Here is a 24060-nt window from a genome sequence, read left to right on the forward strand (position 1 = left end):
TGGCTCCAAACCGGACACGTTTTAGAGTGCCCGTCAAATTCACTCTGGGTCTGAAATTAGGTAATTGCTATCGCTCCACGACGGCCAGTACAGAGTAACAATAAGCCTTGTGTGTGCTTCCATTAGTTTTGATTGGTATGCGGTGCTTTATTGTCGAGAGGCGAGCCGCTGTTTACCTGCGACAAGAAGTTGATTTTTCGAAAGTCGTAAAACTCAAGTCGCAGTGCGAAGCAACACGTCAAAAACTCACCTGCTTGATATGGCGCTTCTGGTCATCGCAGAGCCATGAAATTTTGGCTCGGAGGACACATCGTAGTCTCACTGTGACATATGTTTTCTAATCAAAATACCAAGAGAGAAAGTGAATATTGAGTCCGTTCCGGTTTGCAACCTATTTCCTATTTGAAACCGTCGCCTCTACCGGCGGTACTCAACGACGTCTCAAGTCAAGCTCAAAATCATGTAGATCTACATACGTGCGTATAGACTACTACAAACACAACCAGGCTGCGACAACGGACAGCTAGCTAGGGCTCAACAGCACTCAGCCTAGCACTGCTTAGTATAGTAGCAGTGACCTGACACTGCATGCACTGCACCGACTACATTGTACTGCACTGCACTGACTGTATCGACTGACATGACAGTCTGTGCATGACAGTCAGACTTTCTTCGCTTTCTTCCGCACAGTCGAGTGTTGACTGTTGTAACAGACGCACACGCCCGGGCCGTAGAATCTGCGCACATAGACGCCACATCATGGCACATGTGCACAGTCAGTCACAGGCACTTCTTTGTCCGTTCATGACATTTGGCTGGACTTTTTGTAGAAGCATTTATGCGACAAGTGGTCACTGCAGTATATCTGTGTCTCTCTTGTTTGCAGAAGCCAGAAGTGGCAACGACGGTTGTGAATTTGTCAGGTTGAAAAGTAGAGTGTTCGCAGCAGATCACCAAGCTCCAGAGTCATATCATTGCTCCTTGCTTCTAGTTTGACGATGGCACAGCTAGTGGAGAGTCTCGGTCCTGTATCGCAGAGGAAGAAGACGGCGGTGAGAAACGAGGCATTCGCGATCGAGGACGACTTTCTGGACGACCTAGATGCTCCGCCGAGGCCCCCGCCACCTTCAGATAGCAAGCCTGGCCGTCCTCCGCCCCCTGGTGGTGATGACTTCCCTGCCCCGCCGCCTGGCGACGAGGCTGAAACCGAAGTGGATAACCTAACCAAAATTCTGGTCAAGAACATGGAGCATGCTGGAGAGGAAGGATTCTTTGGTAAGTCAATGGTTTGGCATGAAAGCACAAAAATGGCACTATCTTCCAGCCTACGAGAATGGAATGTTATTCAGGTAAGAGTTTCATAATCATAGCAAAATAGAAAAGTGCGTTGTTACGTACGTAGCTGCTAGTGTCGCTGCGCAAATCGGCAATCAGCTGTTTCATTTCTAGCATTCCAATGGAAATTTTGTTCCTGCATTGCGTTTGGCTTTCTGTGTCACAGGGTTCTGCAACATTTGTGAGCAGAAGGTTATTGGAAGTGAGAATGGCGTTCAGGCAATGGGAAAGATCTACCACACAAACTGCTTTGTCTGCGGGAACTGCAGTAAGTTGAGTTTAGGCACTTGGTCTTGCTTGGCATGTGTACATGTGTGTTCATTCGAACCTTTCCCGAGACACGTTGTGTCGTGATGTGCGCGTGTCAGCGATGAAGGAAAGCCCAAGAGATAAATACTGTGTCGTGCATGCACCTGCGCTTGGAGTATCCTGTTTCCGTGTTAGCAGCGAAAGAGAATGCGTAGCTGCCCTTATTTCCTGCGTCTGGCTTACACCTAGTCCCTCATCCGTTGATTTGAGTCGATCGCGAAGGTTTGTAAGTGAAATGAAAGAAGTGAAGAAGGAAGGCTGCTTTGGCTATGTGTGCGGCCAGATACATCTCGTGGTTGTGGAATATTTTGTTGCATGCATGTCTGTCGTTTGTTTGTTGAGTAAAATTGTTATCTTGTGTGTAAATGTATCTGATAATTGAAAACGATTTTAGCGCGTGACATGTACTGTGGCGGTGGACGGGGCAGGCCTATGAGTAAGGTGAAGTGTGACCGCTGCATTTCTATGGCTTGGTTATGGACGCGCCTTCCACGAAGCACAGGCTTGGCTCAGGCCTGGGTGGGGTAGAATGGTCGGTGCCGGGGGATACCCAGCCAGTGCATTGGGCTTGGTACAGCGGGAGTAAACCTACGCTGTTCTGTATGTAAGTAGGTTAGTAAAGTGCCAATCTGCACTCCATCGATTCGCAGCTGCTGCAGACAGTCAGTAGAGCCACAATGTTTGCAGGCAGTGGCCTGATGATGCCAGTGCTGGGTGGATAGTAGCTAGTCTACTTGTATGTTACTACCCACCGTGACTGTCTGAAGTCCGCTGTTTCAACGGTTTGCCCTGCTAATCCACTGTATCTTTGTCTCAACGATCACACAAAAATGCTGCAGGTTGTCCTACTTTGTAGTGTCCTGAGGATTGCCAACATGCTGGGGACGAACGGCTATGTGGTGGAAGGGTTCTGGATTGTTCACATCATGTAGTACATGCTTCACACTATCTCACGTACATACGTAATGGCATAGAGGGAGAACTGTTCTAATTGAGCAAGATGTACCCGTGTTGTACTTCATAATGTTTTGCTCTCAGTATCCATGTTTGGATAACTGTCCACGTTTCACACAACCTGTACTTGGTGAGGGACTTGGACTATCTTGTGGCAGGATGCATTCAGCCTTGTCAAGAGGTCAAAGTTCAGACCACGGTGCAAAGCCAGTTTCCGTGCGCTCGCAAGCTTCCGGGTGTGCCCAAATCTAGTTGACTGGGAGCAGCTATCCACACAGTATCTGATTGTAAACAAATTAATTGAAAACCTTCCAGTACGCCTAGAGGACTTATACAATGCTAGTACGTGTGACATAGTATTATGGTTCAAGGAGTCACCGTGATAACTGCATGTGCACTCAATCTCTGGTAGGTTGCAAGTTTCGGTACTTTTGGCCGTGCACTTTGACACCTAAAACTATATTCCACGTGTTATTTCCACCCGATTCCAATGGAATTCCATGTAGACACCGAAAATGATTTGTTGCAGTATTCCTGCTCGTATGACAAGCTGCTGAATCTTTTTCTTCCAGGTTCTCCCTCATTATACAGCTTGTAATGGATTTTACATGTGGGTACTACCTCCGACAAGCGAAACTTGGCGCGTTTTTTTTAAAACTTCAAATTACTCGAAATAACTCACACTTTACAATCAAAACTAATGATTGATCACTCAGAGTTGTGTACCGGACTCACACGGCTGTGTATGGCTCTGCATAGTACAACTTATTGGCAATTTCAAAGCGGCAGTCATCGACACTATTTATGCAAATTTCAACTAGGAAATATTATCGCCGGAGTCGCTACCACTATTTCAACTAGGGTTGTAACAAATATTGGATTGCTCAGATTAAGTCGATGTGACAGTGGTAGAACTTCCTGTCTCTCTTTCAGAACCTTTCCTAATGTTTTTTTAGAGTTCTGAAACTCTACTGTAGTCGTGTTATTCTTGCTATTAATTCTTATCTCTTTTTTCCATTCTTTTGACTTTCCTCCACTGCAGCAAGCGAACTACGAGGCAAGCCCTTCTTCACCGTGGAGACAGGCATCCTGTGTGATTCGTGTTATCATGTAGGTCCATCAATCCTATCCTATGATTTGATTTGTAGTACCATCACTAGTAGATCCTCAGCTGCTTGTAGACGTCAATATTTCAGAGACTAGCGAGTGGCGTGAATGATGGTGCTGTGAGTCCATGGAAATGTAAATGGTGTCTTTGGCTGCGTTTCTGTTTTTGTGGACACTTGACAGGGAACGTTAGAAAGATGTGCCGTCTGTAAGGATTACATCAAGGACCGGGTAAGTTTTATTTCAATTCGGTGGCTGTGCTGCTCACAGTGGCTTTTTCCATTCATTCCGGTTGCAATTGAGGTGTAAATCAATTTGTCACGCACCCTATAGATACCACTTTGTTTTACGTGGGAATAAATCAGTAAATCAGTTTGCCTTGCGTGCCATTTTGCTCATCATCCAATTGAGTGATCATGCTTGCTTTCTGGAGGAGGTGGGCATGTGGTGAGAAGTGAAGGTCCAATTGCGACAAGACTCCCCCTTACCTTGCACTGCTGTATCCACACTATTTGCCCGGTCACGCAGTGTGCAGTCCAGTGTTTATTCGTTCTCGCCCATGTCTTGTCAGCTGTAACTGCCTCTCCACTTGTGCTGTCCGGGGTGGCAGATAGGGATACTAGATCTGCTTAGGTCTCATGATATTCACAATCGAAACTCCTCTCTGGTTAGACGTTGGTGCTCTAATTAGGTGAATGGTGACTATGTGGATACCATACTGATTCGCATCATTGTCTCTCCTGGGGATCCATGTTCATACACGATAGCACTGGATAGATTCAAGAGCACCTTCTCCCCTGTATGTTTGTTGGTTGTGCCTGTGTCTATGTAGATCCTACGGGCTATGGACATGCCGTTCCATCCGGACTGCTTCAAGTGCCACGACTGCCCGAAAATGCTCGACGGTATTCCGTTCACAACGGATGCCGATAGCCAAGTTTACTGCCTCGACTGCTACCACCGGTCAGTTGACTTTATACTGCATAGTGCATACTCCGAGTTGCAGCTTAATTCAGCCTAGTTCTTGTGTTTTGGCTCTGCCCGCGTGGCATTGAGCACTTTTGCAAGAGGTTAGCACCATGGCTTGTACTGCATAGCCTAACATAATTATTTTGCTTAGGTTTTACTTCGTTAGGTGTTAACCTCAAGCTAGCTAAACTCAATTCCTAACATAAGGCATGTAAATGTGTAAGGTACTGCAATGGGCAAGAAGTAGCACAGGAAGGCTCCCAGATCACATTCTAAGGAGTAGTTATTCCTATACAGCAAGATATCTATGCAACCCTTTTCTCATTGGGCAAGGGATGTACAAAATGCTCTGTAGTCTTTTTTGTCCGTTTGACACTGCCCCCCCCCCCCCCCCCCCCCCTCTCTCCACATCCAAGTAGGTGAGTCTCATGACTGTGATAGAGTGGTTCCTCCGCTTTAGAATTCGGCAACGAGGCTGCTGGGAGAACACTTGTGTGGCGGTGCTGATGTATGCTTTGCTTTCATGTGTCTCTTCCTCTCTTCAGGAAATTCGCCCCACGCTGTGCAAGTTGTCAGGAGCCTATAGTCCCCGAAGAGGTAATTGCTCCTCATTGGAGTATGCATATCGTCCATCATTGTCCTGTCCATTCAGTCCTGGCCCAACACATCAGATGCAGACTGAAGACTCCATCCAGTGTGCTTGTTCCTCTGCCACGCATGACATCTCATCTGGTCTCTAATGGAGGCTTCCTTGCTGCTGTGTTTGTCTCTCTTGCTACAGGGCAAGGAGGAAACGCTCCGGGTAATCTCTATGGACAAGAGTTTCCACGTTGGTTGCTTCAACTGTCAGGTAAGGTTGATAGCGCAGAGACACAATCTTGTTCGAGCAATACACTGCACATGTGGGAACCCCGTACCTGCTGTCAATTACAGCTGGCTTGCCTAGTGGAACTTGAACATGTACAGTCAACTTCGCTTATAACAACACTCGGCGGGGCATCAGAAAAGTGTCGTTATTCGCGAAGTGTCCTTATGCCCGAAGTCCCATTATTATGTATTACAGTAGTGACTACACCCAATTTCCAAAACTTGCTCCGATCGCTTCGATTTTGGTCTCATTCGATTCTCCCAGGCGTAGTACATAGGAAATCTGTAAGTATTATTCGAATCGGCCCAGCCATTCTTGAGTTAGTCATTTGAAGTGCGCCAACTTGGACTTTTGCTGGAAACAGAAATGAATGGGAGCGATGGGAGAATCGAGAACGACCGCACAGTCCGTGCATGCAGTACAGTGTACAGTGCACACGCCTCGTCACTCGAACTGCGCGTACGAAATTGCATACTTAGGTATGCTGGCGCAGAACAAATTCGCTCGTAGAGGAAGACGAAAGCGTCTCACCGCCTTGTAATTTCACATGGCCAGTAGTTTTTCGACGCTGAAGACGATGGAATAGTCCGCGACGCTGCGACCCGACCAGAACAACCCGAAATTCATACCCTGAAAAAGCGCTGAGCGCAGAGCTCCTAAATTTTGTCGTATGGAAACGGGACTTCGGGTCTCAAGGGCACGAACATCTCCTCTCTCAGATAAAGCAATTCACTCGATGCGATATTCTACAATTTGACCTGGCCACGCCGAAATGCACTGCCATGTCGGATTCTCCCATCGGAAGTATAGAAACTTGTTCCCAAAAAATCAGCGTCTGGGTGCGAGGGAGTAAAGTCACTAATTACAGTTGGATGGGACTTTGCTGTGGGCATGGAAATCCTGCCGTTATTCGCGAATTGTCGTTATATCCGCAGTCGTTATTAGCGAAGTTGACTGTACCGTATTTACTGGTTATAATTATGTCGACCTTTTATGACCTAAACTGAATTAAAGAAAGGTGTAGTCAACTTGCAACCAGAAAATCGCGGTCCCAAGTGTGGGGGGGGGGGGGGGCTCATAACTGGGGTTTGCTTCGCCCTATACAGCAGCACTTGTCTGACATTGTATTCGAAATTGTTGCAGCTTGTAAGACCTCTCATGCTTGCGGGTTTTGTCTTATTAGGATTGTGGCAAGAATCTGTCGGCAGGCGAGAATGGCCAGGGCTGCTACCCGTACGAGGGGGCGCTCTTGTGCCGCGACTGCAATATCAAGCGTGTCCAAGCCGGAGGCGGAAAGTGATGGCCACCACCAGGGGCCGTGGAGATACTGCGTGTTCAATGCATGAACTGTCCGTACATATACGCCACACTTGCAGATGGCAATAACTACTGGAACTTTGACATTGAATTGCATGTATATGCATGCATTGTTTGCTTCACTAATTTAGCGATCTGCAACTGGACATTAGGTCTATTTTTTCCTGGAATATACGGTAATACAGAGCATGGTCCAAACCGATTTTCTTTTATCACTGTTACACATTATATTAGGTAAGAAAAAATGCTTATACGAGTATGTTATGTTCTAGAGCGTAGATTTCGCAATTAAAATTTGAAAGTCTATTGAGCACTCCCATGGGCCCAGTTGGTGTGATGCTTCCACCTCCCGACATTTACTTGGTTCAGGCCTTTGCTTCTTGAAGCTTGTCCATGTTCATCACGGTGTCATAGCATTTAGGGACACGGCGTGGGCGACAGAAGCGGTTTAGTACTAGTCATAAGTCCTCACCAGTTGACACACTGACATCGATATACCGAAATCACTTTTCACCCAGGTCTGGCAGGGAATGCCCATGCAGATTGTACCAGCACACATGGAAGAGATGGTGACAGTCGACACTAGTCCTCGAGCCTCCGCATCAGCAAAACGCCGTACATGTTATGGTTTTATGTACATCCGTATATCCATACGACATGTAGATCCTCTCCGGTATACGCAAGCAAAGATCGACCTCTCAGTTCTGCCAAAAACAGTAACTACCGTATTTCCGCAAATAAAAGGCCGTCCTCGTATACAACGCCTTCCTCGTATACAAGGCCGAGGCAGGGGGCGATTGAAAAAATAAAAGACCGTCTCCGATTAGAAGACCGGGCCTACTAAATGAGTCTTTGTTCTTGTGTTAAAAATAGAAGCCCGTGCTCAAACTGTGGGAAAAAATGGAAGACCGTGCTCAAACTGTGTAGAAGAAAATGGAAGAACGGGGGTAAAACCGTGTGGCGAGAAATAGAAGACCGGGGGTCAAACTGGGATGAAAGAATACAAGACCGTCCTCGATTATAAGGCCGGGTTAGGACGAGGTTGAAAAAATAGTAGACCGGCCTACTATTTGTGGAAATATGGTATTCCCCATATAAGCACATGGGTTTTTTTGTGCCGGGAAGTACGATAGTACCGTAAAATCCCACCAGAGCGCCCCTACCTCCTCGACGCTTCAGGTGGGGAGGGGCGGATGGGCGAGTCCAACTTGCCGCATTCAGTGCTACATGAAAAAGTACTCACCCTACGAAAACTGTTCGTGCATCTCGTACACCGACCAAAGGTCAAGAGCCAGGAGTCGTACAGACCCGACCGTGAAAACGCAGGGTTTGTGCGATCCCTGGTCAGGAGCAGGGAGTAGTACAATACCACACTCCCTGGTCAGGAGGGTGGGCACTGTTGCGTACATTTCCAACGGGGTCGAGCACGCGTCTGCAGTGCAGTACGGCACCACAGACTGCGACAGAGTCATACGAGGACACAATCAATCACGTCCCTGACAAGAAGTCAGGGAGGGGCGGATGGGAGAGACGGGGCGCTCTGGCGGGATTTTACGGTACATGTAGATCTACATAAATTTTCATCGTAAGCGAAAGGCAGTACTTGTACTTGTAGGATCTGCATACATAGCCGAAGGGTCCTGTCCTGTATATTACTGTTACCGGTTACATGCTGACTAATAACTGTTACTTTGTGACAAATAAGTACTCCACATGCATGACATTCACCCTCGCGAGTTACCCAACTTGATTTTATCATTGAAAAATAATACTATAAAGTTAGAACTTGAACATTTGAGTCTGGGGTGGTTCGGTTCGATCGAGCAGACAGCGAAAAAATAAAGCGCTCAGTTACCTAGCGCAATTGCAGTCAATTCAAACACCCCGTAAACAAACAGAATAAAAGAAGACCGGAGGGATAGCAATCGATAAAAACAAAATAACATAATATACTAGGATACGTCCACGCGTCCGTCTCAAATTTTGTCGCCAGGACAAGACCAGGAATTGAAAAACAAAAGCAGTCGCAAAGTCGGAGTAATCTAAATACTTGTATGGATGCGGCATGAAACGCCACGCGAAAACTTTTTGAAACTATATTGCGAGACCAGCACAATAGTTACGTGAGCAAATGAATCTCCACTGGAGAAGTGGACCCAATATGAAACGTCACTAATAGAAACAAGACCCAAAAGGGGCTCCTAGCACCAGCAGATGGGCAATCATGGGTATGTAGATAGAGGCAGACACAAATACAAGAGCCGATCAAAAGTGGCAATTTTATATCGGTTAGACGTCGGTCTGAGGATGTATGGTGGACAAAATCCAATGATCAAGTATTAAAATTCATCGCACTTATTACCTTCACAGCCGCATAATGGAACGTGAAGGGTAGCATGTCATGAAAATGTTCAGTTCACCAATGTTCAATGGCAAGACTTACTTTCCGGAGGTGTGATAACATAGCTCCTGGAAGTTCTTGTCCAAGGCGTGTGTAAGATTGGCCCCACGTGCGACCAGTGCTGCCTCCAACTCTTTATTCTTGCTCTGTAGCGCATACAGCAGTGGCGTGCAGTCGAACTTGTCCCGGGCATCTACCTCAGCACCAGCATCCAGAAGCTGCTGTGCAATCTCCAAGCTACCCTGCAAGCAGGCACAGTGCAGCGGTGTGGATAGCACGGCATCGGCACACTTCGGACTAGCGCCGCGGGATAACAGCAGCTGCACCGCCTGCGACTCTCCACTTGTTGCGGCCATCATCAGTGGTGTTCGCTTGGCTGTAGACAGGACAGCCACGTCCAAGCCCTTAGCCAGTAACGAATCAATAAGCAGTAAGCAGCCAGTGGATGCAGCATGATGGAGTGCAGTCATCCCCTTGGCATCCACAGCTCCCCAGTCGCACCTATCATCATCCAGCATGCGTAGTGCTATTGCCTGGTATCCTTTAGCGGCAGAAGTGAGTAGAACTGTTCGTCCATCCTTGTCTCGACTGTTCACATCCAACCCAGGTGACGCCAATAGTACGTCCAAGCACCCACTGCTTTTGTAGTGAATGGCAATGTGAAGAGGCCGTTGTTCACTCCCAGCTTCCAGGGCATTCAGGTCGGCATCCCGATGTTCCTGAAGCAGAGAAGTCAGTCGGTCAGAGTCATCTTTTCGGATAGCTTTGGCAACTTCCTCCAAGAGGCTGCTAGCTGATCCCATTTGTTACGAGCAGCATTGATTCATTCCTCAAGAAAAAATACTTTTCACAAGCTCCGAAAAATAGGAGGACAGCGCAGGCCCACTCTCTATCGACAGCACGCAGAATTGGAAAAACTCTCTCTTCCGAAGCAAGTCAATGAGGCTCAGCTGATCAGCAGGACATAAAAGAGTACAGAAACATGAACGGCAAGAATATTCAAACTACTGGGGGAGCATGTCAATCAAAAATTCCTTCTCTCTCAGTTGTACTTGTACAAGTAATAGTTAGTTGTAGTGAAGGTAATCAGGTAATGTGACTGCTGAAGGACCACGCATATCGCATTATCGGCGGAATTTTCGAAAAAGCGGCGCGGCGCAGGGTGATACAAGGGTGTTGAAAAGGACTGTTTGCACCGCGCCGTGACGTATTTTGTTTTTACTGTTGCAGATCATGAGACGCGCGTAGATCTACGCATGATGCTATCATGACAAGCACTGACACGATGATTGAAGTGAAGATGAAAATAGCTATTTTCCTATGTTGTGAGATAATCATGTTCTGCTGTAGCCACCACGCACAGTGGGGTGAAAACACTAGTTTCAGGGACGATTATCAGGTACATGTAGATCTACAATGTAGTTGTCTTCACCGACCTACCGGTATCCTGGACATGACAGTGAAAAGTACTCCGTCGTCACACTGGCCAGGTATTTGCACGACTGAAAAAATCGTGAGTGAAAAAGTTTAGGCTAGGCACGTGCGCACATTGTGTCTTTGTGACAATGTACAAAAATAGTATCACTCACAAGAAAGCGAACAGTTTATACCGTAGTAATTACTTCGAGCAAGAGTACTCTTGCTTCGAGTCTTTGAGCTTTTCAAGTAGTTTATCACGAGCAAACTTGTAAAAGTTATCTCGACCCACTCACGTAACCTTGGTAACGTTCACTCAACGGATCCACATGTTGTCAAAGACATAACAACATGCAACTGCAAGGGCCAAGGGGGCAGACGACTGTGACGTGCACCGGATGTGGCTGGAAGCTCGAAGACGAAGGCCATTCTAGATCCTCTCAAGCTGCACCGGGACGAGTGAAGCCCAGAACTCAGAAGGGTTCCGGTGCAGAGGCAATCAACAGTCATCTACTACTAGTACTGACTCAACTGAGTAGATTCAACTACAAAATAGCAAGAGTATTGCCCCCTCTTGGTAGACCAGGCTTGATTTCAGTGATGGAGTGGTTTCACTTCAGTTCAGGTGGAACCAAGACTAGATGTTTACTTAGCAAGCGAAGAACAGAAGAAAACTGAGCCGGAAAGTAGATCTGCTACTATACTATGCTGTGAAACACACACGAGGCTCGAGGGCAGATTGGGGGAAAACAAGTAAGTTAGTTAGTCACGTTGTAGTTATGTCCTCTTGCTACATCAGTCAGTTTTCAACAAAATTGCGTGGGTACACCAGTACATTGCACTTTGACCCCTCAGGTCAAAGTGCATCGGTCACATCGTCTGTTCTGGACTCGAAAGACAAGCAAAGACAGCAAATCGCTGCCTACTTCCACAAGCAGCCAGTGTAAATAATTAGCAAACTAATAATTACTTGGGCAACTGTTCGACTCTGATTTATTTTATTGTTCTTGCTCATGGGTAAAGATGTCCCCGACCGTCTACTGCCGACAGGAATGGTCCCGCATGTTGTGTCTTGCAAACGCTCAATTTGTTCTCCACATTCTTTAGTTTGCTGTTCAGCATAGCTCATAGCGGACCGGGTGGCTCCTTTTTTAACTAGGCTACACCCTGCTGGACAATCTCGGACATGGCCTTCTCCGATGGGTTCAGTTTCTCCGGGGACAGGCCAACGCAGCTCCTGAGCGGTATTTCTGATCTGTTGGAAGAGGAAGGAAAGGATGATGTGCATAATGTTGACTGGTTGGTAGCTGCCCGCTCACTTCGTACAATACCTCCTCCTCCTCCCCCCCCCCCCCCCCCCTCCTTCCTTCCCATACCTAGGCTGTGTTTACATGAGAAATTTCAACCCGGGTCGAGTTCAGCCCGGGTTGAAAGTCTGTACGACAAACAAAAGAGGTGAGCGTTTACATGAAGACAGTTGACCCGGGTCAAATACTGATATGCCGCCAAAAGTCCACTTCTACAGTCCTGTATGGTCACGTGAATCCGTTCGCGCGAAATTTGCATCTGCAGTGCTGTTCAAACCTGGCGCGAGATACGCACAGAAGTACGTTTGTACGATTTTCGTGACCCAGGTTGAAATCAACCCGGGGCGAAATTTCAACCCGGGTCAAGCGCAATGCGTCATGTAAACGCGCCATTCACTTTGTGCACATGGCGGGTTGAAATCTGACCCGGGTTGAAACGCTTCATGTAAACACAGCCCTAGTCTATCTACAGTACACGGTGTGCCTCAAATAATAGTATACTATTAATAATCTTTATTTCAGGATTACCCAAAGGCGGACGCCTATTGTGTTATTGATGTCCAAGCTACTTATTTAGCAATGTAGTTTTCTGGACAGGGTAGTGGAAAGGGAAACTATTACCATTCCAAAATCTTGCATCAGGCGCGTAGCACTGCCATTGGAGGTGGTCCGGCCGGGGGGGGGCTTCGGGGGTCTCTCCGGGAAATTTTTGGAAATCAGGGTGCAAAATCCTGCATTCTGGGCACTTTTGGCCGTGGTCGGGCGAAAAAGTGGTCCGGCCAAAGCCTGACCGGCCGGACCGGCTGCTACGCCCCTGTGCATTTTATAGTTTGTCGAACACTAGCAGTTGTAAACTTGTAAGCAAGATATTGTGGAGTCGGAAGGTCTAAGATCCGAGTCTAATCCTACCATTCCGTCACACTTTGCCATCGTGGTGCAAAAAGTGGCACACCTCACTTGTTTGTGTGCAGTGTATTATCTTTAAAATTGTGGCATAGGCAGAGAAGTCCTAGAACCCATGGAAATCACATGGGCAATTGGAACGTGAAGTGCTGTAGGTAATCTTGCAATCAGGTTGCCCGTTCCAGCTGCCCTTGCGGCTCCATAGAGGTGTGGATTACCCAGAAGATAATGCCGTTTTCATGAGTTGTTGTACCCGAGGTTGTTGTTCACGAGGTTGACTGTTCTCTTTGTTACCATTTTTTAAAGCTATTAGCTCCATGGCATCTGATGTACATGTATATCTCCCGTTGTATCTTTGTACTATTTCCCCAGGCTCTCAACAGAGTCTTCGGCCGCTGTGCCATCACCTCCAGGTACACCGGACTTGCAGTTTCTAGACACACCGGCACCACAGATATGGAACAGCAGTGGTGTGTTCAGCCCTCCCAGTATGCACAAGCCCAGCAACATGCGGCGGCCATTACTGCGCAGGTGAGACCGCTTCCTCAACCGTAGATATTCCACTAGCATACGGGAGCAGTGAAGAGATACCCCTCCTCCTCCTCCTCCTCCTCCTCCTCCTCTTCCTCCTTCTCCTCCTCCTTCTCCTCTTCCTCCTTCTCCTCCTCCTCCTTCTCTTCCTCCTTCTCCTCCCCACCCGTGTACAGTACCAGTCATGATGTACTTCAAAACAATTATTTTCTCTTCATTCTCCCGTGATTTTCTTGGGTGACACACAATGTACAGTCAGGATTTCAATGCCCAGTTCTGCCTCTCTTTGTGTTGCACCGTGTAACCTAGTAATAATACTAGCCAATAGCCAACATGACTTGTGCTCTTGTGTTTTATATGCTATGCATGTGCTATGGACACACAGGTGCATGCCAAATAAGATATTGATTGGCTGTGTTTGCTGCTTGCTGCCTCCATTCTTTTCCGTAGGCATCCTTTGTCACCGCCGGGTTTACCCTGGGAAATGCCTGGCCCACCAAGCCGCGAGTTGGCTGGACCAGGAGGTAAGCTTAGACCTGCACAGAAACACCAGGGGCGTAGGCAGGGGGGGGGGGGGGGAGGTGCTTTGGGTGCCAAAGCACCCCCTCAAAAATTTCGACCATGGGTCTGGCTTGGCATGCATTGTATGATCAAACAACCGCGACTGCCCTCAGCCCAGACTGGGTGCATGCTACAGTGTTACACTGTCACTGGTGCAGAATTATTTGAATTGATGTCTGTTGCATGGAGAGAAATGCATACCCTGCTGTGATCTGTAACTTGCTACAACGGCATGGTATCTATGAAGCTTGATTTCCGGAAGTCGGCTGGGTACGATGGCATCCCGACGAAATTGCTCAAGATCACTGCAGACAAAATATCGTGCTCCCTCGCAACACTTTTCAACGAGTCCTTCTCGCGAGGCGAGCAGCCACAGGACTGGCGCGACGCCACTATCAGTCCTCTACACAAGAAAGCCTCTCGTGCAGAGGTCACCAATTATAGGCCAATCTCGCTCCTAAGCGTTGTCAGCAAGGTTCAGGAGAGGATTGTTCACCAACGCCTCTACACCCACATTGAGCCCCACCTACCGGCCGACCAATCTGGATTTCGATCTAAGGATAGTACTGAACTACAGCTCTCCCGCCTAGTGCATGAGATTTCCGCCAGCCGAGATTCCGGTCAGGCAGTGTCAGCGTGCTTCTTTGACTTATCAAAGGCTTTTGACCGAGTCTGGCATCCTGGCCTCCTGGCCAAACTCGAGCACCTTGGTGTCCGTGGCATTGCCCTTACCTGGCTCACAAGCTACCTGACTCGCCGCCGACAACGCGTCAAGGTTGGCTCCGCTTTGTCATCATGGAAATCCATTCCAGCTGGAGTACCCCAGGGCTCTGTCCTGGGGCCTCTTCTTTTCCTGGTGTACACGATCGACCTCCCCCCAGCATGTACAAACTCTCACACTAAATGCAGCCAGTTCGCCGATGACACGGCACTCATCGCGACGCATTACACGAGGGATTTGTCAGCTGCGTTCCTCCAACGTGCCGTGGACGCAGCAGGACGATGGTTGAAGGATTGGCATCTCCTCGTCAACACCACGAAAACCGTCGTCCTTTCCTTCCAACCCCAACACACCATCCACATCACGCTCCACTCGACTCGGCTGCAGCAGGTCCACCAACATAGGCACCTTGGTGTTACACTCCAAGACGATATGCGATGGACCCAACACATCATAGAAACCACCAACAAAGCCAAAAAACTACTACACCAACTCCACAAGACACGTGGCACAATGAACGCTTCCAGCCTATTGTTAATATACACGACCTACATCCGACCCGTTCTCGAATATGGCAGCCTTGCCCTCTCCAACACCACACAGCAACAGCGGGACACACTGGAGAGAATTCAACGCCGTGCTATACGCATCTGCCTTCGGATTCCCCTCTTTGCACCAGTTCACCACAGCTCCCTCCTCCATCACGCAAAGCTCCCCACCCTTAGCTCACGAGTCCTTGTTAAACAAGCCCTACTAGCATGGGACATCCACCACCAAACCTCCCCACCACATCTGCAACAACCACATCTTGCACCACAACGTCAACACCAACCATACACCCTTCGACAGACAAGGACCTACTCCATCGGACACGCACACACGAACAGGCACCGAGATTCCCCCATCAACAGTGCCCTCACCCTCTACAACTCACTCCCTATCGACATCACAACCCAACCTCGTAGAAATTCTTTCCGAAACAATGCATCCAGTCTTCTTTTGAGCAGTACCTGTTCCTGCTCCGCGCACCCCCCTGGTTTCTGATATATCGAATGTGTACTTAACTATCTCGATCACCCCTGCTAACTTTATTGCCCCCGCTTGTTTTTCATGATCCATTGCTTCTTGCCTCCCGGTTAATTTCCATCTAGCTGTTTCTGGCTAGTACCAGTTCTATCGCACTTATTAATCATCCTTATTGGCGTCACGCCATCGTGGAATAAAAGAATAATAATATAAGCCAGTTCTGGAGTAGGTACCGTATTTCCCGGAGTATAAGCCGCACTTTGGACGCTCAAAATTCATGCAAAAAGGGGGGGGGGGTGGTTCAGCTTATACTCCGATGATCAAATTAATGGTGGTTTAGCGTGTGCGCTAAGCCCTGTTAACGAACGTGGAACATCTACCACTCATACTTAGTCTGATGATCATGCATCTGATTATGATGTCATTGCTATACATGCGCATGCGCAGCGCGCGCCACTCTCCCACGCGTGCTTTCCAAATCTTGCTTTAGAGAGAGAGCAAGAGAAAAGAGAGACTCCTTTGTCACATTTGCTTTCCGACGACTTGACTGTTCACTGGTTTGTCCGTCAGTTGTCAGTTGTCAGGTGAAACAAGAGAGAAAGAACGCTATCCGTCCATCACGGCAGGAACAACAACTAACTAGAAAAGGAAAATATCGAAGAAACAAGTAGCGCAAGCGAAAGCCAAAACGCTCTCCTCAGCAGAACGTGCACATACACGTGCGCCTACAAAGCACCCACAGCAGCGCAAACGACGCAAACGACGCCAACGTACTACACTTATCTACACTTATCTACATGCATCAAATAAGGAATCCAAAAGCAACCGAAAAAGTAGCCAGCTCTGCAGAAGGATCCGCGACTGAGTACAGTCCGCGTAGCCATGGGACCTCATGACGTCAACCTAACAAAAGACACAGAAAAGACGTGTCAAATAAACAATAAATAAACCAAACGCAGATTCAAACAGCAAACTAGTAAGCTAACGATTAACTAGTAACACTGAGACAATTCGACTGTCACAAAGTACAACAAAATCACATGCAAGAAGTCCTTTCACTTTGTCCACCGTTCGTTGCGTGACATCACTCCCCACCAAAGGACTTCCTGGGGATCACAATCCTAAACAAACGAATGCACGAACAACACAATCGACTCTGGTATTCCGCACGCCACAATGAATACGACTGCGTGCCAAACACCGCTGATCATCGTCGCTGTACTCTTCCCTGAGCACGTTACCCAGGCGCTGCATCCTGCGACTGACATTCCATCTTTTCATCAACTTGATGGCTTCCGGCACATCACTTTCTGGCGGTCGTTGGTTAGCCTTCCTCCGTGAAACAACTAGGCACTGCGTTTCAAACCGCTTTGCTGGGTTCTCACGCGTATTGTTCGCTACACGTGGTGGCTCCTTCATCTGCCACCGCCGTTCCATTTTTGCCTCGATACAGGACACAGTGCATCCGGCTTCTGTGCCCAATGCGCTGTTGCCATTGACAACCTTCATTTCCGTCTCCACCTCAGCCGTATCCATGGCTGACACTCCAACGCACTGTCCACTGTGCTGGGTTGTTGGAGCGACGGACCGATTCTCCACTGACGCTCGTCGTCCACGCGCCTCTTGGTCAAACACAACCGTTGTTTCCTTGTACCTTGGAAACGTAATCCTGGTACTTGTACTTGGGACTGTCATTACCCCCACAGCACTGCTGTCTACTAGTCCACAAGTAGACGCAGCCTCCGCCGCAGAGCGCTCCCCTCGCAACTCCGCTCCGGCCGCTCGGAACGCATGCCCCCGTTGAGCACACGCCTCCTCCCATAGGATAGCCTGCTCCCTTTGAGCGTTGACCTCCTTCACCTTTCTTTCCACGTACTGCGCGAGTCGGCTCCCCTCGAAACCCAGGGCCTTACCAACTCGCAGCAACCGCTCCTCCAACAGCAGTCCCCCCGCGGACTCTGCCGAGTATCCTGCGCCCTCACTGGTTCTCTCCTTGAGCATCGTGGCCACTTCCTGTCAGCGCCACTGGATCCAAACAGCGTATCTATCCTGGCGTGATCGCCATAATTTGATCCAACCGACAACAAGCTCACACAACTCAGTTTGGGATATTTACAGGATACAGGAACAATATCCATCACGGCAGGAACAACAACTAACTAGAAAAGGAAAATATCGAAGAAACAAGTAGCGCAAGCGAAAGCCAAAACGCTCTCCTCAGCAGAACGTGCACATACACGTGCGCCTACAAAGCACCCACAGCAGCGCAAACGACGCAAACGACGCCAACGTACTACACTAATCTACACTAATCTACATGCATCAATTAAGGAATCCAAAAGCAACCGAAAAAGTAGCCAGCTCTGCAGAAGGATCCGCGACTGAGTACAGTCCGCGTAGCCATGGGACCTCATGACGTCAACCAAACAAAAGACACAGAAAAGACGTGTCAAATAAACAATGAATAAACCAAACGCAGATTCAAACAGCAAACTAGTAAGCTAACGATTAACTAGTAACACTGAGACAGTTCGACTGTCACAAAGTACAACAAAATCACATGCAAGAAGTCCTTTCACTTTGTCCACCGCTCGTTGCGTGACAAATAGGGTAGGTGTCTGTACTTCATGGCAAAAATGGGGGGGGGCATACACTCCGGAAAATACGGTACATGGCCCTGCCCCAAAAAGGCATTGTTGACAATACCCCTTTTTGTGTTTTCCCATATCAATGCGATTAGAGAGGACCACAGAATTGTCAAGGTGTGTCTGAAACTTGAAGCGTAAGAATAGCGAGTGCAGTATTGGCCTGTCCCTGCGGGAATTTGCGGAAAAAATCCTCGAAAACTTGCGCAAGAAATTGCGACAGAAAACAACAAAAAATGCGGCGAAAAGTGCGGAACTTGCCAGGAACTCGCGGAATTATAGGCAGAAAATTGCGGATTTGGGCCAAATCACGAAATTTGTTGTATCCTTAGAATCGCTATTTGCGTACTGTGGAAATAACCTACGAGCAGGATCATGGAAAGCACTGTATACTGCGTGAAAAGTGCAGAAAAATGTCAAAAGAAGTGCAGAAAACAACAAAAAAACGCGGGAAATCGCGGATTTTTCAGAAAATCGCGGGTTTGGGCCAAAATCGCGAAATTTGTTGCGTCCGTGGGATCGCGATTTCCTGGAGGGACAGATTGGCTGGTCAGTCATCACCCAGGCCCCAGCCTACACCAACACCATTAAACGCTGTCCTCTGTGCCTCAGAGAGAAGTTGGAAATTATGCAGGCAGACAGGCGTGTGAACATTAACCGGAGGTGCGAGCTGTTAGCCAAGTGCAGGTATGAAAGGCAGAGGTAGGTCGCACAGCAAGGATAGTAATTATTGTGACAAGTTCTATCTTTGTAAAACTGTCCCCAAGGTCACGTAAAAAATATTTTTGTCGTCACACTGTGTGTCTCTTGTCAAGGTAGGGATGTCAGCGAACGCACTGCGCAGGCCTCTGCGCATGCATTGCGTCATCGATTTTTTGAACGTGATCGCGGCCGACAGAGAAAACATGGCCGCGGTCTGTTTGCACCGCTGGGAGTCGTAAAATTACTGTTCTTCTGTCCCCGCGACCATTCAAATCATACGCGATACAGGAGGACCCACGAGCTCACCACGTTCTCCCCGGTCGATTTCTCTGAAAGTTTGCACATCGTGAAACACCAGTATGAGAGGTGTTCAGGCCAATTTTCAAGGGATTACCCTAGTCTTGTTTGTTACTCGCGTAGTTTTAGCGCATACTCCAGCAGTGCTGCATTTGTTGCTCCAGGATTTTCCAGTTCGGCTCCCTTCAAGACACTTTTAGCGATCGGGGCAAATACAGCGCTGGGGTTGGCGCTCACTTTTGTGTGAGAAATGGTGCGGCGTGTGGCCTCCATAGCATTACTGCCTGATGTGTGTTGCACAGTCTGCGCTAAATTCCAAGAGCGGTTGTCTCCTCGCCTCTCTCCCCGTTATGTTTGGGTGACCTGCCTCGATCCACTAGTTGCCTGATGATCATGGGTGGAGATCAAATTCATTGGGTCCCAATGCATTGTTCTCCTTTCTCCTTGCTGTGTGTAAAGAATGGTGGGTGATTTGTCCTGATCAGAATGGAAAGTGAATACAATCAACATTTCCTTATAGTCATGAAAATGTGAGACTTGAGTTGCCTATGAACAATTTCTGTCTCGTTGCCGTACAGACTGAACTCTGGGTATCTGCTTGATAGATTTCTTTGTAAAGGTCGTTGGAGCCAAAGGAAATTGTGCTTCTGTGTGCTTGTGTGTGTGTGTGTGCGCGCGCGCGCGCGTGCGTGTGTGTGTGTGTGTGTGCATGTGTGTGTGTGTGTGTGTGTGTGTGTGTGTGTGTGTGTGTGTGTGTGTGTGTGTGTGTGTGTGTGTGTGGTTGTGTGTGTGGTTGTGTGTTATTGTGTCTGTGTGTTTGGGTGTGCGCATGTGGCTGGTATGATCAGATATGAAGGCCGGCAGCAGCGCCAGCAGTAGTGCGGTGCAAAGACTGTCCGGAATTTCTCTCCTTCCACCGACGCCAAGTGCAGACATTATACTGCCAGGTAGGTGCAGGACCTGAATTATCATTCAATGCTTTTTAATCCATATCCGTCCTAATGTAACAGTACTGTCTTCACAGATATACTCCACTATGAAGCATTGATATTGGTGTTATGATTTAGGCCATGTTATCGTACAGCAATCAAGCATTGCAACTAAGTAGTCGGCAAGGAACAGCTTCTCAATGCAAATGCCGATATTTGGCAGGTACGTAGCACGCGTGTAGTCAGTGTAGTCCGGTCACCACACCAGCAACTGGCCGTCATAGGTTCTACGTAGTCAAAATAGGCAAACCGACGGCTATGAGGTTGCCGGCGGTACATGGTCACCACACCACAGATGTGCGAGCTACATCTCTGTTTGGTCGCTGCCCAAGCCACTAGTACCAGCTCAAGCCTCTGATAAACTCACCTTTGTCTTTGTCTTTAGGTTCATGCTTTGTCCTGTCATTCCGTGACCTTGCCCAGTTACTCCTGGACCAGATGGCAACAACCAAGTCAGGCTCAGAAACATCTCTGAAATCCGTATCCTGTCCACTAACTGCTGCATTAATTCGTTTTCTGTGTGTGTGTGGTGTTGTTTTGTGGTAATACTGGTGATGTTGGATGTGGAACTCATGTTAGTGATCGTCACATCAGTGCTCAATACTAGTATTTGTAATATACAGTAAAACCTGGTTTAAGCGACCACACCACGGTGCAAGCAAAAGCGGTCGTTAAAGCCAGGTGGTCTTTACAACCAGGTCCCACAATGTCTGTGTAGAACTGTCGGTGCATGGAAAGACAGTCGATAAGAGCAGGTGGTCGCTAAACCCAGAGGTCGCTTACACCAGGTTTTACTGTACCAGAAATGCTTTGGCAAGCCGAACAGTTACATGTATATCCTAAAATGTACAGCACCCCTCCACTTTAATAGATCGGTTTGCATATTCCTTGACTGCAAGCGAACTTTAGCTGAGTCCTACCGACCAGTGTTCAATGGCTTGCCACGCTTCAATATCGTCCAGTCACAAGTCTTCGATGACGTGAGTGCTGATTTGTGTGATGGACCAATTTAAGATGCTGCTGGCTTATTCTGTGGAATGTTTTATCTTTGAGACTGCAGTAGTGTGTCAATTTGGGAGCTGTTTGGGAGATCAGTTATACAGTTGTCGCCCCAAACTATCGGCAGTGAATGCACGGAAACCTGCAGCTTTCCTGATTCTGTTTGCCTCGCTGACTTCTGTTGTCAGTTTGCATGTCTTACAGTACTGTATGTTTGTGTTTTCATTGTATCTCTAATCTCTTGCAGACTATGTATACTAATAGACCTATTGTAGTGTGTGCACCAACTGGATCCGGTAAGACTGTAGTCTTTGAGCTGGCCATCATTCGCCTACTGATGCAGTGCGGGCAGCAAGCCGGAACTTTCCCGTACAAAATTGTATATGGTATGTAGTGGTGGTGGTGTGCGTGCGTGCGTGTATATGTATGTGTGTGTGTGTGTGTGTGTGTGTGTGTGTGCACATGTGTGTGTGTGTGTGTGTGTGTATGTGCGTATGTGTGCGTATGTGTGTGTGTGTGTGTGTATGTACTATGTATATGTGTGTGTGTGTGTGTGTGTGTGTGTGTGTGTGTGTGTGTGTGGTGTGTGTGTGTGTGTGTGGTGTGTGTGTGTGTGTCCATGCGTGCGGTGTCTATGGTTAGGATAGGATTGGGTTGGTATGTATCCACATGGTTTTCACGTACAGTCTACTCTCAATCATTCGCAAACTCATTCCTGGGGAAAGAAATACGTGACTTACAGATACGAAGTACAGAAGTACATTACATCTGGATTGCAATCGAAGTTGCCCCTGATGATCACTTAGAGCATGAATCTCAGAACTGGGGCCAATTCCTCTTGCTCCCTGCAGCTGTATTGTTTATTGTGTTTGTTTATTTTTTTATACTGCTTGACTGTGATTGTTCTTCTCTTCACCAGTGTCGCCGATCAAAGCTCTGTGTGCCGAGCGCTGGAAGGACTGGAGTGAAAAGTTCTCTCGCTATGGCCTAGTGTGCAAGGAGCTGACTGGAGACACGGGCACGGATGATTTCCAGGAGCTGCAGCGTGACCATGTCATTATCACCACACCCGTAAGCATGTTTGATCTGTCGCCCTGCAGTCACTCATCATGACATTGACCAGAATATTCAATTGTTATTCATCATCCAGACATCGATCGGAGCGTTGTAATTTACCCTCCAGAATTATGCATGTCAGAATCTAGCTGTGCATTACCTGTAAAAATGGCGCCCAACTTGCGCTCAACTCATGCTTAAAACCCATGCTGGGCCTCACAGGCACTATACTCTATAGGCGGCAATGGCCTGTCACGTCATGTAAATCAGCAATGTGTTCTCCCACCACCACCGATGGATTCACACCTGGAGCCTAGAAAATCGGTGGACGGCAATATTTTGCTTTGTACTTCCTCCGCGTCATTAATATTGTTGCTTCCCAGAGCGATTTTTCGAATTAATTTTGTCCACTCGACGGGCAAAGAAATCAGCTATACATTGAGGCAGAGCATTGTCGACAGACCAAGCTTTAGTTTTTGGTAGTGGTGAAACGAATATACCGAATGTTCGAATATTCGTTCGGTTTGACACATTCGAACGATATTTCTCATGGCGAATATTCGTTAACCCGGTATGCAGAATCAACCGGGCGACTTCAAACTTTCGTAACTTCGTGAATACTTGACCGAATCGCTTCATTGAAAGATCTATCGGCATTAGCAAACTCTCAGCTGTTGTTTAGAAGCCACCCGAACGCAATCCGAGGTCCTGGAGGGGAGGTATGGCGCTCGAACGAAAATCACGTCTCAAGCTCAAGCTGTTTTTTGAGCCTGTGAAAGGCACTTCAGCTGGGGATTTTTGTGAAAAATGACCTAGAAATGATGGAGAAATATATGCCTTCGTTCGTCATGCCTAATAATAGTGACAATATCCAATAAAATGACTGAGAGGAGGGCATGTGATGTCATCCGTGTTAACGAAAGAATATTCGTTCGTAAGCCGGAGAATATTCGGCTACTGGGTTTTGATATTCGTTTCACCACTAGTTTTTGGCCTCCCGCTTCGCTGCACTTGCAGCTAAGGTCGACGTCTTCATCAGAGTTTGAGGCAGACCCTTCAGCACTCAACAATACGCTGAAGAAGACATGCGTTCAAATTCAGGTCAAGAAACTTCGTTTTCAAGCGATCCATGCCTCCAGGTGGCAGGCGATGCAGCAAGCTAGCATTTTTCAAGTAAACTGTAACGACCTTCCAGCAGGAGAGAGTAAGCAGTTCCGCACCTTCTTTCCTTGGCAAGCGCTTCGCTGATTTTGTTGGTGTTTTCAGACCTGCTACCTTCGCAGCAACATGCACCACAAGTAGCGCATTTTAGGAATTTGAGAACAATTTGTTCTTGCCATCGTCAACTTCAGCAATTCGTATTCAGGAGAGATACCAGAATTCTTATACCCGAGCTTGCAGTCTTGATAAATGCCCACGCGAACGATGTGGGACGGCACAAACTCCAGAAAAACGATATGCGCTCTGGGGCGGAATAGTGCGGAGCGCGATGAATTTGCTTGGTGCGGAAGAGAGCTCCGACAAATTCCGAGACCACCACGGCTTCAGTTAACAAGTAGACACTGCGCAGGAAGAGTCGCACCAATGTTTGAACACAGAAAACAGCGATTCCGACAGTCTGAATAAGACGAGCCAAGTCACAAACAT

General features: G+C 47.8%; 3 protein-coding genes across 4 annotated transcripts in view; 2 read left to right on the forward strand and 1 right to left on the reverse strand.

Annotated features, from left to right (window-relative positions):
- The first annotated feature begins 811 nt into the window (after positions 1-811).
- Positions 812-7178, forward strand: LOC135817289 (thyroid receptor-interacting protein 6-like). Its single transcript, XM_065330448.1, has 8 exons — positions 812-1275; positions 1502-1603; positions 3641-3708; positions 3889-3936; positions 4538-4668; positions 5220-5271; positions 5456-5524; positions 6726-7178. Exons 1-8 carry the CDS (start codon positions 999-1001, stop codon positions 6840-6842), a joined length of 864 nt encoding a protein of 287 aa, XP_065186520.1. The 5' UTR covers positions 812-998; the 3' UTR covers positions 6843-7178.
- A 1399-nt stretch (positions 7179-8577) lies between these two features.
- Positions 8578-10334, reverse strand: LOC135817290 (26S proteasome non-ATPase regulatory subunit 10-like). Its single transcript, XM_065330449.1, has one exon. The coding sequence runs from the start codon at positions 10061-10063 to the stop codon at positions 9299-9301; it is 765 nt and encodes a 254-aa protein (XP_065186521.1). The 5' UTR covers positions 10064-10334; the 3' UTR covers positions 8578-9298.
- Positions 10335-11617: 1283 nt separating this feature from the next.
- The window catches only part of LOC135817291 (probable ATP-dependent DNA helicase HFM1), a 61632-nt gene continuing 49189 nt past the window's right edge, over positions 11618-24060 (forward strand). The window contains exons 1-8 of one of the 2 annotated variants that reach the window (XR_010553526.1): positions 11618-11975; positions 13259-13417; positions 13868-13941; positions 20218-20316; positions 20782-20838; positions 21268-21338; positions 21605-21743; positions 22277-22428. Coding sequence is in view for 1 of the 2 variants with exons in the window: in XM_065330450.1 (XP_065186522.1) it covers positions 11863-11975; positions 13259-13417; positions 13868-13941; positions 20218-20316; positions 20782-20838; positions 21268-21338; positions 21605-21743; positions 22277-22428 (864 nt within the window). In the remaining variant the exon portion in view is untranslated. The remainder of the gene's footprint in view (positions 11976-13258; positions 13418-13867; positions 13942-20217; positions 20317-20781; positions 20839-21267; positions 21339-21604; positions 21744-22276; positions 22429-24060) is intronic. The other variant, XM_065330450.1, reaches the window with a different exon arrangement.

This window comes from Sycon ciliatum, chromosome 5 (assembly GCF_964019385.1).
Source record: "Sycon ciliatum chromosome 5, ocSycCili1.1, whole genome shotgun sequence".
In the NCBI taxonomy this organism is placed as follows: Eukaryota; Metazoa; Porifera; class Calcarea; order Leucosolenida; family Sycettidae; genus Sycon; species Sycon ciliatum.

What these genes read in the sequence shown, in the direction of transcription:
- LOC135817289 (XM_065330448.1), top strand. Translation starts at nt 999, where the DNA reads ATGGCACAGCTAGTGGAGAGTCTCGGTCCTGTATCGCAGAGGAAGAAG. An exon ending in AGGATTACATCAAGGACCGG is followed by an intron (nt 3,937 to 4,537) that starts GTAAGTTTTATT and finishes GTGTCTATGTAG; the next exon opens with ATCCTACGGGCTATGGACAT. An exon ending in TGCCTCGACTGCTACCACCG is followed by an intron (nt 4,669 to 5,219) that starts GTCAGTTGACTT and finishes TCCTCTCTTCAG; the next exon opens with GAAATTCGCCCCACGCTGTG.
- LOC135817290 (XM_065330449.1), bottom strand. Translation starts at nt 10,063, where the DNA reads ATGGGATCAGCTAGCAGCCTCTTGGAGGAAGTTGCCAAAGCTATCCGA.